General features: G+C 42.9%; 2 protein-coding genes across 5 annotated transcripts; one reads left to right on the top strand and one right to left on the bottom strand.

Annotated features, from left to right (window-relative positions):
• Nucleotides 1-2,426: 2,426 nt before the first annotated feature.
• LOC146700056 (sialidase-3-like) lies at nucleotides 2,427-5,700 on the bottom strand. 4 transcript variants are annotated; one of them, XM_085470083.1, is made up of 4 exons: nucleotides 5,641-5,700; nucleotides 5,099-5,234; nucleotides 4,678-4,917; nucleotides 2,427-4,563 (listed from the first exon to the last, which is right to left on the bottom strand). In XM_085470083.1, exons 3-4 carry the CDS (start codon nucleotides 4,900-4,902, stop codon nucleotides 3,562-3,564), a joined length of 1,227 nt encoding a protein of 408 aa, XP_085326209.1. In that variant the 5' UTR covers nucleotides 4,903-4,917; nucleotides 5,099-5,234; nucleotides 5,641-5,700; the 3' UTR covers nucleotides 2,427-3,561. The 4 variants fall into 4 exon arrangements, with proteins under 4 accessions (XP_085326209.1, XP_085326212.1, XP_085326210.1 ...); XM_085470086.1 differs by lacking the exon at nucleotides 5,099-5,234; XM_085470084.1 differs by lacking the exon at nucleotides 5,641-5,700 and having other exon boundaries at nucleotides 4,678-4,936; nucleotides 5,099-5,634.
• Nucleotides 5,701-5,723: 23 nt separating this feature from the next.
• Nucleotides 5,724-12,450, top strand: xrra1 (X-ray radiation resistance associated 1). Its single transcript, XM_085470081.1, has 17 exons — nucleotides 5,724-5,912; nucleotides 6,580-6,725; nucleotides 6,808-6,879; nucleotides 6,971-7,043; nucleotides 7,148-7,245; nucleotides 7,406-7,554; nucleotides 8,913-9,017; nucleotides 9,236-9,345; nucleotides 9,423-9,472; nucleotides 9,561-9,650; nucleotides 9,730-9,823; nucleotides 9,909-10,024; nucleotides 10,423-10,557; nucleotides 10,675-10,804; nucleotides 10,943-11,058; nucleotides 11,154-11,259; nucleotides 11,352-12,450. Exons 1-17 carry the CDS (start codon nucleotides 5,801-5,803, stop codon nucleotides 11,504-11,506), a joined length of 1,857 nt encoding a protein of 618 aa, XP_085326207.1. The 5' UTR covers nucleotides 5,724-5,800; the 3' UTR covers nucleotides 11,507-12,450.
• The last annotated feature ends 698 nt before the right edge of the window (nucleotides 12,451-13,148 follow it).

Raw genomic sequence — 13,148 nt, 5'->3', positions numbered from 1 at the left:
TTTGTGGTTAAGCAGTGACTGGCAGAGGAATGTTCTTAACTAAAGTCAACAGAAGCCAGCAGATAACACTGAGTGCATAATGCATACCTGCAAAGCTCGTTTGTTCCTTCCATTTGAGGTTAGCCTGCACCTTTGTGTTGCTGCTGATATAACAGCACGAGTTGACCGAGCGTGGCGACGGGTGCTGACCGTGGAAATAGTGATTTTTTGTGTGTCAAAAAGGCTCAGGGAGATGTGTTGTTTCAGAGAAATTCGAAATCTCCTCACTAAAGCGTAAAAAACTTTGATTATTCATGTGGATCTTCAGACTGTTCTTTCTGAGAGGGGGAAAAACGTCCCTCTGTGAAATCTGGCATTAAGACTGTTTGTGCTTATGTGGATTTACACTAATCAGCTCCTTCTTTTCCTTAGCGCTTCTTGCGAAGAAACGCAATGAGTTGATCAAACTTTTCCTTTTCTTGTATGTTGACGATGGTGACGTTTGTGACAGGCAGCTTTGTTGCGTGCAATAACAGACTATATTTGTAACAAAAGTCCACATCTGATTAATCACTTTGCAAGCGCTGGCTTACAGTATGAGCCACACAAATATTCAGCTGCACATCCAAAGGAGTCAAATTTGCACCTTGTAGTGTTATTGTACAATTACATTTGGGGGTTTGGTTAGCACTAAATCGCAGGTGGATTTAAAACACTAAAAAGCTCACAAATTCAAGAAAGGTGCGAGTTAAGAAGCCTTGCATTTATTTCCCTGCTTACATCCTGTTAAATGTGTGCCAGCTCTTCACCCCTGACTCTTTCAGATGGATGGTACGAGAACAATAACTCAGCCGTGTGTCCGGCGCTCTGTGCCGTGCCCGCTGGGACGCCACACATGTTTACAGCGAGCAGAAAACATCTGTGACCGGTAGGCCTTCTCTTACTGGATTCCCAGGTGCCCTCAGAGCGACAGATGAAACACATGTGCTGAAAAATATTGACGTCCTCACCGCCAACACAGAAGAAGGAAACAGGTCTTGCCACGTGATTCATCCTCTGTGCGGTGAAACAAGTTGGGGATAAGGTTATAAAGAAAGAAGAAAAAACAGAGAGAAAGATGTTCAGAAGCACATTGGAGATCTACAAGCCCCCACATCTAATAAAGCACATTTCATACCTTACCCAGATGCTGTTGTTTTGGTCCTACAGTGAGCCGATTATATTAGAGGTCAGACCCGGTGATGAAATCCCAGGTAACCTGTAGCTTCTGCTGTGTTGACTAAAATCCTAATACAAATGTAATAATGCAGTGGAGCAAAGCAACCCATGTCAGCACGAGCTGAGCACTCGTGCACCGACTACATTTACTGCATTTGTGTCAATAAAGAGCCTGAAATCCTTCAGCCTCCATCAGAGTGCTGAGAATGAGCCCAGCTCAGTGTTTCTCGTAAGGCTCGCCTCTGCAGCCAAATCCTCATGAAGGTTATTGCTGTGTTACAGACCACTGGGTGATATCTCTTTGTTACAATAAGGATGGCTTCCTGCTACTTAGCACAGCATGAAAATGTGCAACAATCTGCTGCTTAAAATATTCAGAAAGAAGAACTATACGCTGTTTGAAGTAGAAACATTTGATAATACTACAGTGCCCTGCAGTATCTAAGACATAAAATCATTTTTGTTCTTATTAATTTAGGGACCGTTTTTAAAGATTTGTTTTACACAGACACCATATGGAAGTCAGAAACAAGAAGACAAGCTAAAATAATGTTGATTTGGATCTTTGCTGATAATTCGAACACTTTGTAGTTATTGCAGTGGGCTCGCCAAGACAAGGACAGGACAGCGTTTCACATGCACTTATTCCAATAGAATAACCTCCTTCGCACATTTCAAAAAGAGTCCATGCAGATCGTTTGCTTCAAGGACACATACAACCCCAAATCTCGACTCCTTTAATCTGACCCCACCTGCTACCATACAATAAATGGATGAAGTGGACTAAGCTACTGTGGACTTCCTTTTTATTGCTGTATTTTCACGTGTTTGGCTTTCAGGTTATGCAAGTGCATATATATATATATATATCAGAAACTCCCATATTAGTAGAAATGTATTACTTAGGAAAGTTGGGAGAGTGGAGGGGGAAATAAAGGGCTCCCGCTTGTCCTTAATTCCTCCCCCTCTGTTTGCACATCTGCTGAATCACATTAAACTCCCCACAGGCCGCTTCACAACAGAAGTCCTCGACATCATTTCAGCGAGCTGGAGCCCTTCAGCCTCTGTTTGCTGCCATGGGAATGCATCTGAAGTGTTTTTTATAACTGCTTAAAAAAAAAAAACACGCACACAACCATCTCTTTTACTTTTCCTGCTCTGAGTCAGCTTTTACAAGCTCTTCAATTACTTTACATTGTCACAAGGAAAAAAAGAGAAAAAAAAGGAAGCCAGGTGATCACAGGTTACCTTTATTTTACTAAAATACACGTTTCATGCAGGGTTTTTTTTGTCACTTTCCACAACAGAAACACACCTAAACTAATGCCACCTCGGGGCTTCTTATTTTAAATGTTTTTTTCTTGTCTGCCGCACAACAACAGGCAAAGAGGGACATTAAAGTCACACGGTACAATATTCCGCATGTGCAAATTCCTAGTGGCTTCATAAATAGCGAGTCCTCATCTGATGTCACATGCCGTCATTAGCGAACCAATAGCGAGCCAGATGTATCTGGTCATAGCGACGCAGTTTACGCTGGGAAAAGAAAGTCATGCTCAATGCGCCGGAAATCAACAATAACGGAGTGCTGTATTGCTTTTGAAAATTAATGTCATAAAAAAATATGTGTGCGGTAAAAAGTAGCCTTAATCTATCACGTTTTAAAAACAAACAACCAAGAAAAACTTAGATGAAGTTGGTCAGCTGGATGCATCTTTTCCCTCCAGTTTTATTGCCAGCTTTATGGCACCGATTGTGACCCTGCAGGGGGGGGGAAAGCACTGACAGGCCACGTTCCAAACAGTGGAGAAGGCATACGTGAATCAGAGCACATGACGTGTAAAAAAGAAGAGACTGAGCATGGAGGAAACTCTTTCCAAGGCCTGCTATGATCTTCGTATGAAAATAAAAAGAGGTAGGCAAATTGTCTCTTATTAAACACTGGCAGTTTAATAAGATGCAAACGGGGATGAAGTGCTTATCAAACATGCTACACGCAAAGCCAGTTTTTTTTCCCTAAGTGACAGTCCAGCACAGCATGCCTGAAACAAACCACCTAGCCTATTCAGAATAGTGTTCTTCCTTATGCAGCTTGTTGCATATTAATAATATTTAATCTTATAATAACTTTTTTTCTTATGTAAACAAGGAGACAGCGAAACACACGACTCATGCATGCATTATCATCTCCAGAATGTGGAACAATAGTAAACACAGACGGATGTTACTGCACAGCATATTTAGTGGCTTTTTGTTTTGTTTTTCTCTCTATTTTTTTTTCCTTTTTTTGTTTTTAGGCTGTGGGGGAATGTCAGAGAGCTTCGTTTGCTAACACAGAAATAAAAGCGACCACAGTTAGACCGCTCAACGCTTTTCTTTCCTGCCGCCTGTCTGCATGACATCATTAAGGGAGAACGACACGAAGGCAATCTGCTCGAGTTCACTCTCTTTCCCGCACTCCATCAGGCACGAAAACTGATCCTTGTCCCCGTTGTAAGCCAGGTCCGAGTAGCCGCTGGGCCCCCTGTGGATGATCCTGGGTCTGTCCCATCCGGATGAGTGCAGGGGGGATCGGTTCAAATACACACCCATGTCCCTTCTTCTGGACTTGCTCGTCGGGTGCATGAAGAGGAGCCAGGTTTGCGTGTCTGGTGACAGGAGCGACGTGCCGCAGGCTTTGCTTTCCGTGTCGTCGTTTGGGACAAATTCCGGCGCGGGAAAGCCGATGATGCTTCCCTGACATCCGTAGCGCGTTTCCACCAGCTCCGGGGCCATGTGGGGCTTGTCGAAGTAGACGCCGCTGTTTTCACTGAGAGCCTCACACCTGTGGCCCCCGGCATTACGAGCATTGCAGTAGAGGTGGCTCCTGCCCTCGTGGTCTATGATCTCGGCCATTTCACATTCGCACGACTTCTTCCGCAGCATCTTACCTATGTGCCACGTCTGTCCAAAGTCCTCGCTATATACTGACAGTGCACGTGGGTAGACTGTGCAAGGGATGGGGAAGGAGCAGCATCTGTAAGGAATGTAGTAGGCGTACGCAGGGATGATCAGTCGGCCGTTCTCAAGCTGAACACCGTGGCCGGGGCCCACGGCGAATGTGGCCCACTTGTGAATGGCCTCGCCGATCACGCTGTCAGTTAAGTCTGTCACTTGGCTCCAAGTCTGGCCGTCGTCTCGGCTGCTGACGTAGCAAAGACGAGTCTTGTTCTTACCTGTCAGGATCTGCTTCGCTTCCGTGGTTGTGCCCCACACACAGATGAAAAACAAATAGAGCGTTTTGGTGTTTTTTTCATACACCGGGCAAGGATTCATAGTGCGGTGGTTTGGCAGGCACACCGAAGACAGCTCCTGACTGGACGACCACTGGAAAAAAAAACAAAATCCCAGAAACATGACAAAGGCAACATTTGAAAAGAGGACAACAAATCATGTTAACTTCAACTATGAAAATCAAAGTGATCATGTGGCAATGGTAACCTGCATGGATCCATCCTCTTTCAGGGTGCCTCTCCTCATAACGAAAATTTTGGCGTCATTGTCACAGGGTGAGGATCTCTTCTCTGCAAAGGCGAGGAAGGTGTGACAGTGCCTCAGATAGACGAGAGCAGGGATTCTGTATGTTATCCCACTTGGCTCCCTTTCAAACAAAGTTGTTTTAGGAGGTTCTTCTCCGCTGTCTCCCTTCGACGACGTGTTTCCCATGGTGGATCAGAGCTCCTGTGAGCAATAAAATGTCCTAAAATGCATGACAGAGCCTCAGCTTCTTTTATAGTCTTGTTATAACAACCTTCAAAGCACAGACTCGGTGAAGAGTTCACACTCCAGCAGCTCCCTATAAACACAGACCGCTGCATTGCCACAAACAGCTCGCACCGTGCATGCACAGCAAAGCCCTTACCTTCACTGATCGCTCTTCACAGGTCCCACTCGTGATCTTTGTCTGAACATCATACCGTCTATAATCGCACGCGAAACCAGAGACCTCTGATGTTCACGACACTGATGCTGTTGGTTCATCAGAAACGAAGCCGTACCTGAGACCGAGAGAGACTTTTACGCTCCCTTCCGCGTTCGCTTCTCAGCTAAACTAAACGTCGACTTTATGCAAATGAATATATCCACCTTCGTATTTGATTGTGTTTTTCTTACTAGCACTACCGCAATAATGACTACATATCAGTTATGGCTGTCACTACCTACGCCGCTCTAAAACGGCCTTCCCCCGCAGGGACGCCCTACACAGAAGCTAGCTAACTAGCCGGTTTAAACAAACACAGGTCAGGCTTAAAATCTTCCGAGAGTAATTATTTGCCAAACAATACACAAAATAAAGCATTTCCTGGTTGTAAACGTGCTTTTTTAATGTCTTTGAATGCCTCAGGTTGGCCCGGCGGAGTATTATCTTGCCATTTTAGTTAATCTTTGAACACCTAAACTCACCGGTCTCTTCCGCCTTTAGCTTAGAAAAGAAATGTTACTGCCCCCTGCTGGACGGGAGAAGCGGTACTCGTCTTACGTGCTGTTGCTAAGATACAGAGAGCTACACTGAAGCTCGGGATCAAACACATTGTAGCAGTTTTTTGACATAGTGTGGTGATAAATGGATTTGGCTGCAGTCAGGATGACTTCAGAGTCCTACACCGCTGACGCAGGGCGGAGCTATCCTGTAAACTGTTTCCCTGCCGGGACTTCACACCACAGAAGACGAGACGGTATGTTGAAATAAAGCAAGGTTGTAACTAGCTTATATTAATGAAATAAATATAGTGAAAACGAACAGCACCAAAACCAAGTTAGCTGGTTACTCTAATGTTGTAAATGCTGTAATGTGAGCTACTGCTATGTACAGTACAAAGTAAATATTATTTATCAAAAGGGGCCCAGAAGTTCAAGCAGTACCAAAGGGCACTTTTATGAATGGAATTTGGGCCATACCCTAAATAATATTTGTGCTTGGTCTACTGAGCTGTCTACACTGTATTAAACTGTATGTGTCTGTCTGTATACAGGTGTATGAATGGAGGGTTTAGTTGAGAGAAATCATAGTTGGCAAAAATCATAGTTTAATTTTGAACATACATGCCCACATATCCGTAATCAGACCAGCCCATCTGGAATCAACAATTATGCCACTTAAATCACCTTTCTGATCCTCAGTTTAAACTTCAGCAGGTCATCTTGACATGTCTAAGCCAAAATATACTGGGTTGTTGCCATGTCACTGGTTCATAAGATATTTGCATTAGTGAGCAGATGCACTGCTCAGTGAGAAAAGAACTGACAGATCCAGAATGAAGAGACTAACCAATAATGAAGAGTGTTTACCTGTGTGAAAACACCTGCTGGCGTGGTTTTAGTCATCCATCTTTGCTTTTATAGGTGCTGGGCACTGGCTTGCAGCTTACAGGGAGGCAGAGGAGCAAAAATACAGGCATCAACGTAGGAGAACAAAAGCAGCTTATAAAAAATGTGAGAGCAAGCTGGCTGATACTTCTCATGGAGTCACATTAGACAGAGCTTTCCTGGTATGAACCTTGAATTCAACACACAAACGCTTATCTGACAAAAGTTAGAAAAACAGTGATATTTTTTTATTTTCTTTTTCAGCTCCAGTTGCATCATGTTGACAGACCCTCTGAGCTCTGTTCTCTGGACATCAGCGAGCAGAAACTAAGCTCTGTAAGAGCCACCTTTTCCTACTTTTACTTACCTTTATCAGCCTGTTGGTTAAAATCATTTGTGATTAGTTCCTTTATACTGGGGGTCACAGGTCAAACCAGAAGAACTCGAGGTGTTTGATAACGTGGCTTACATCAACGCATCTATTAACTCCCTCTCTCTAGGTGAATATGCATGTATACATTATCCTGCAGATTTCATTCTAGCATCGCTGTGTGTGCCTCTTTCATGAAGTCATATCAGAGGCTGTCCATTGTTTTTCCTGCAGGATCTTTCAGTAGTTTTGTGTCTCTAAGAGAACTCAACCTGTCATTAAATGAGGTTAGCGACTTGATGTTTGATGCTGCTGCCTTCCCTCTTCTCGAGGTAAGATGACTCGGCGGTGCTTTGTAACTGTGAATGTGCAAAAGAGATGCTGACATTCAGAGGAAGAGTTAAATGTGTGCCATTTTTCTTCTTCTTCTTCTCTCCTTCTTCTTTTGAATGTGGTTAAGTTCACCCGAACAGTGCATTTTAATCCTCGCAGGTTCTGGATTTGTCCTACAACTGCTTATCACCTGATGCTATTGATTCTCTCGGTCGGCTCCCACGTCTTAAGGTCCTTCATCTAACTGCAAATCAGCTTCAGCGTCTCCCTCCTAATCTGGGCTCCTCACACCAAGACCCCACTCAGCTGTAAGTGCCTGAAATAGCAATCTATTTTTTACCACGTTTCATCCACGATCAAGAGACGTTAGCCGTCCATCAGTTCAGATGATGAATTTGCTCGTTTTTCCTGCCCACTTTGATGTACGTTTATACTGAAAAGCTTCAAATGAATAAACTTCAGAAGTATGTGCACATTGGTACTGGGCAAAAACAGAATTTGCGAGTGTAGTCTTGGTCTTCTATCCCCACCTCACACACACACAGACACACATACACACACAGTTCTGCCCTGCTTTGTGTTAAATGACTGACAACAAAACAAACTTTAGGTATAAAAAGCTGCCTGATTTACAAATTTACAAATCCAATAGTGGTAGTCATTAAACTGGCTGAATCCAGCACCCATAAATAATTAGTAAAATATTCCAAGATGAAATAATTTATGGCTATCTTTTAAAATCTGTGTTAACTCAGCATGTTTTAAGTGTTATGATTATCATGATCCATGAAGTTATCCAGTACCTTGGTTATGATTTCATGACACATTTCATTCCTGAAACATTCACAAATGTAGTTTTCAAACCCACCAAAAGGGGGAGCACAAATGCTCCAAATTCACACTTCTGATCCGGTAAACCTGCACTCACAGGCCACTTTGTTAGGTACACCTTGCTAGTACCAGTTTGGACAGTGTTTTGACTACAGAACTGCCTTAAAGCTCCATGGTACAGATGGAGATGGAGACAGGGCATATCCTGTTGGAGACAGCCACCACAAGATGGGTACTGTGGTCATAAAGGGATGAAAATGCTCTGCAGCAATACTCAAGTAGGCTGTGACATTTAGACTAAGGTAGTGTGCCAAGAAAATGTCCCATTACACCACCTGCAGTTGCCTGAACCACTGATACAAGGCAGGTTGGATCAATGCTTTCATGTTTTTTCCAGTCTTCTATTGTCCAGTTTTGGTGAACTTGTTTAACTTACAGCCCTTTTTTCCTGCTCTTAGCTCACAGGAGCTTGGTTGTAAAGAGTGGATATTTGAGTTGCCCTTGCCTTCTTATCAGCTCGAAGCAGTCTGGATATTCTCCTTTGACCTCCACCATCAACAGCACTTTCTCCCAGAGACCTGCCAGTCAAGGGATGTTTTCTCTCTTTGAGGTCAACCTCTGTAAACATTCTGATGCTCGTATTGAACTTCAGCAGGTTGTCTTGACCATGACCACATGGCTAGAGGCAGCGAGCTGCTGCCCTGTGATTGGCTGATTTGTGTAAATGAGGGGTTGAATGGTTTACCAAAGTCACTGATGAAAATAGATACATAAAATCTTATTTCACTTTAATTGTATCATCACACACATTTAGCATTTCTTCGTTTACGTGTAGGCCGGCTAAAGATGAAGACACATGCTTTCAAGCTCTAGAAGTCCTGATGCTTGATGATAATGAACTGACCTCTGGAGTCTTCAGCAGCCTTAAAAACCTAACGAGGTCTGTAAGTTTTCCTGTAAAGACTTTTTGCATACAAAATATTCATTATAAATGCACTTTTAAAAAGTCTGCATGCATATTGCCAGCCTTTGTGCGTCACAGTGCAAGTGAGAAATTGCACTTTTAAATAAAAGTGTTTCTTAACATGGACTCCTTTATCACAAGGCACAGCAAATTAGTGGAAACGCTCATTAAGCATTTTTAATTGTTGATTACAGGCTAAAGCATTTAAGCCTACAGGGGAACTGCATTTCTGAAATACCGTTCATGCAACTGGTGGGTTTTTCCAAACCTGTGCAGACTGCCACTGAAGAAGAGGAGGAAGAGGGTAAATACTCGGCATCAGCTTTGTGTAATTCACATGTGTGTCCAAAATTTCCTTTAAAAATATCTCTCCCGATCCAGCACTCGCTCACTCGGAGCCTTCCGATCAGTATTTGACAAGAATCTCAGAGGTAATTCGTCCATGATCTTTTAGATGTGTCATCACTGTAGCTCGGTGTTATTCTCCCATTAAACTTGTGTGTCTCGTGGTCACTCTAGATCTTTCGCAAACACAACTGGGAGCAGAACCGCAAAGAATCCAGTTTACCTCTTCCAGCGCTGCAGTACCTCAACCTAGCTGACAACAAGGTGTGCTGCTGCTTTTTATAAATAAATCCACTATTTTTGGGAAACGAGGTAGCGTGACACACCGGTGGTTTCTCATCAGGTTGCTAAGGAGGAAGCACTGATGGCTGCCACTCTTTTCCCAAAGCTTCGTGAAATTGATATTCAGTTCAACCCCATAACCACGCGGAGGAGAGGTAATATTCCTCCTGTAAAGAATCATTTTAAAATAGGTGTTCGGGGCTTCAGAAACAACCTCATCATGTCTTTGTTTAAATACAGGAGATCCTCCCTTGCTGGCCTACATGCAGGAGAGACTTGGAATAACAATAAAGCAGAAGAAAACACCGGAGGTTGTGAAGCGCCCGCTGAAAGTGTCCACTGAACCAAAATGGAAGGTTGGACTTTTTTGTGTTTGATCACGATCCGTTGAATTTTGCTGTATCAATGTCCAGGCTGGAGTCTTAGGTTTAGTAGGTTTAGTGATTTTGCAGAAAGGACGTGTGATTGACTCCAAGGTGGTCATATTTTTGGTAGCGTTTGCCTCTAAACTTGATCATTTTTTATGAATTCTGATAAAACTCTGTAAGGGCGTAGAGTGGGGTCATGCTAACAATCCATTAAAAGTGGATTTGCATGCACTAAGGTCTTCAAGGCCAACTTAATGATTGATTGCTCAGAAATGGATAAAAATAAGTCTGGTGTGTGTTATCAAGCTTTTTGCTTTTGTATTAATCACTGTAAAGTTCCATTTCAGTGAATGAATCATTATGTTTTCAATGTTTTCATATTGGAGGTGGATGAAAAAATACCAAAGGTGTCAAAGAAGCTAATACTGCTGAATCCACAAAGCCAGGCTGGCAAAAATGAAGGCAAAAACAGCAGAAACCACACCTTCCATGAAAAAAGAAAACCCTTCTTTCTTACTCAGGTATGTTCTTCAGTAGTTTTCCTCATTGGGATATAAAAATCCATCATTTTACCAAGTTTTTTAAATGTTAGTTAATGCCGCAGCATTTTAACGTAGTCAGTGTTATTTCATGCTCAGGCAGCAGATGGACCTGAGTTTGAATTTGGTCTTCTTCCTGAAGACAAAGAAACTGCAGACAGCAAGGAGAGAAAGCAGTTTGATTTCTTGATGGATGTCGAACCGAACCCTCGTGTGCTCAAGCTCAATGGTGAGGAAGGAGGAATGTATTTTCATCTGCAGCCATTTCGTTTTTTTGTCAATTGTTTCAAAGCCAGTAAAGTTTGGCTATACAGCGGGACCGTGGAGAATACTGATGCTTTCTTTCTCTCTTCCTTTCTTTGTGCAGGAATTCAAACAGCTGTTCGGATGCTGGAGCACACACTGAAGAATCTCCATGTTTACAGGGACTCGAAACCAAAGCTCGACAGCATCCAGACGCCGTACAGGGAGCGAGAGAAAAGGGTTTGATGTTTAGCCACGCAAACTTCATTTGCAGGCTCGTAAATTGCAATAAACCGAGCGACTTTAACTACGTTTTTATTAATTACTGCACACAGATTAAGGAGCTGCCACCTCTGAAACCTGTGAAGCAGCTGACTGAAAGGGTAGAGGACATGATCAAAGAAATCAGAGAGAGTAAAACAGTAAAAGTGGTCCCTTTAGGTATGCACATTTCCTACTTATACGCAGTGAATGTCAACATATTTCCCCTGTAAAGCCCTCTTTCTTTAAATAACACTCTGTTTTCTGTCCAGCCACTACCCTACAAAGCAGAGGTGTCAGTAAGCAAGAATATAAGGAAGCTCTCTCGCTGATGAGGGACATGAAAAGAACATATAAGATGGTCCACGCGAAAACAATGGAGCAAGAAGCCGCCATCAAGTCTGACAGAGACTCTGACCAAATCTGAGTTGAATCTCCATCTGTTTAACAGTCACATCCAAATAATTAGCCGAGCAGATTTTCTTTGGCTTGAAATGTTTTCTTTGTATTACTGTGAGTAGAAATAAGTAAATCGAGCAATGTTTTCCTCGACTATCAGCTCTAGAGTTGAAGTGCAGAGTTCACAAAGCTGTAGCAGATGCAAGTGTGTCTAATTGTAACTAAAAAAGTGTGCCACTGTCTGCTCCCCGTAAGCCTGACAGTTCTGAGCAGCTGTGCCGCCACGGCTGTGACCAGAATCCATCCAGGATGAATGCATTGTATTCATTAGGAGTTTGTCAGTAGAGCTCATTGCAGAAAGTAGAGAGAGCTTTTTCTCTCTTTTTGTTTTGTTTTGGGTGAGGAGAGGTGTTTTAGACTGTTTGTGCACATTTATATGCAAACACCCTGTTCTGTTGAAGGAACACTGGGGTAGATTAACAGTGCAACAAAGTCCACATCAAGCCATGCTGTATTTGAAAATGTTGTACACCCTCTAATGGTTCCCAATCAGCTATTCTCCATGGGTATTGTGCATCACTCTCTCACTCACCTTTTATATGGTAAATGGCCTGTATTTATATAGCGCTTTACTAGTCCCTAAGGACCCCAAAGCGCTTTACATATCCAGTCATCCACCCATTCACACACACATTCACACATATATGAGATTTTCAAAAATGATTATGTGGCTGATTATTATCTTTTCGTAACTTTGAACAGACTTCTGCAGTGCAGAATGATTTAGGTTTCGATGCCAATGTGCGGTATTACTACAAGTTGAGAGTGGTAGTTGTTTGTTTTCGTTGCTCATTCCCTTTTTGATTTCATGGTCTTGTCCATCATATGATTTTGATTATTTGTCTCGAGTGCAGCGTGCAGATGTGGAATGCATGTTCAGCCCCTGTGGAATAAATCACTTGGCACTCTGAAGATACTGGGTGCAGGGATTCTGGGTTTTTACATTCATGTCGGGACATTTTTCTGCTCCTGTATGGATTGAATCATAAAACATTTATGCATTTCTTACGCTAAACAAAAAAGCGTGCTCTGGCAGGGGGTTCGGTTTAAGACGGGACCCAGATTCAACATGCGAGGAGGTTGTAGGGAAAAAGGTGATAAACTTTTATGGAACGAGCCGAGGAACAGCTGAGGTGTTGATCTCGGGAGGGGAAGACACAGAAGAGACGAAGAACAGGCAGAATGGGCCTAATGCAGCACAAACAATGGATCAGAGTCACCTGATCCAGCCATAGAAGGAAATTTTGAAGCCTAATGTTAGAACAGAGAGAGTCTGCCTTCCAAACCCAAACCTGGAGCCTGGTTCTGCCTCTCATTATGCTCCCGGAAACAGTGGGAACCACAAGTAAGATGTACTCTGAGGGTTAACATGCTGCTCCAGGATCTTTAGGATAAAAGCAGCTTGGTTATAATTTAATTCTGCATTTCACTGTCTTTTTCAGTTTGATCAAAAATGTAAACACAACAGAAGATAGTATGTCTGTGAAGGTTCTCAGTCATCCAGGTCATCGTAGTCAAAGGAGCTTGCAAAGAAAAGCGTCTGGACTTCTTTAAGTTACTTGAAGACGTTTCGCCTCTCATCCGAGAAGCTTCTTCAGATCTAAGGTCAA

Source organism: Copadichromis virginalis, linkage group LG10 (assembly GCF_057382275.1).
Source record: "Copadichromis virginalis isolate Kocher_CV1m ecotype Utaka linkage group LG10, C_Virginalis_male_GT1.1, whole genome shotgun sequence".
Taxonomy (NCBI): domain Eukaryota; kingdom Metazoa; phylum Chordata; class Actinopteri; order Cichliformes; family Cichlidae; genus Copadichromis; species Copadichromis virginalis.
The sequence above is the reverse complement of the archived record's forward strand: the minus strand, read 5'-3'. Positions and strand labels throughout refer to the sequence as shown.

Excerpts from the sequence above, each read along its gene's own strand:
- LOC146700056 (XM_085470083.1), bottom strand. The coding sequence starts at position 4,902 with ATGGGAAACACGTCGTCGAAGGGAGACAGCGGAGAAGAACCTCCTAAA. Across the intron at positions 4,564-4,677 it reads AAGAGGATGGATCCATGCAG|TGGTCGTCCAGTCAGGAGCT; the intron begins GTTACCATTGCC and ends TTTTTTTTCCAG.
- xrra1 (XM_085470081.1), top strand. The coding sequence starts at position 5,801 with ATGGATTTGGCTGCAGTCAGGATGACTTCAGAGTCCTACACCGCTGAC. Across the intron at positions 7,246-7,405 it reads CTGCCTTCCCTCTTCTCGAG|GTTCTGGATTTGTCCTACAA; the intron begins GTAAGATGACTC and ends TAATCCTCGCAG. Across the intron at positions 9,473-9,560 it reads ATTTGACAAGAATCTCAGAG|ATCTTTCGCAAACACAACTG; the intron begins GTAATTCGTCCA and ends TGGTCACTCTAG.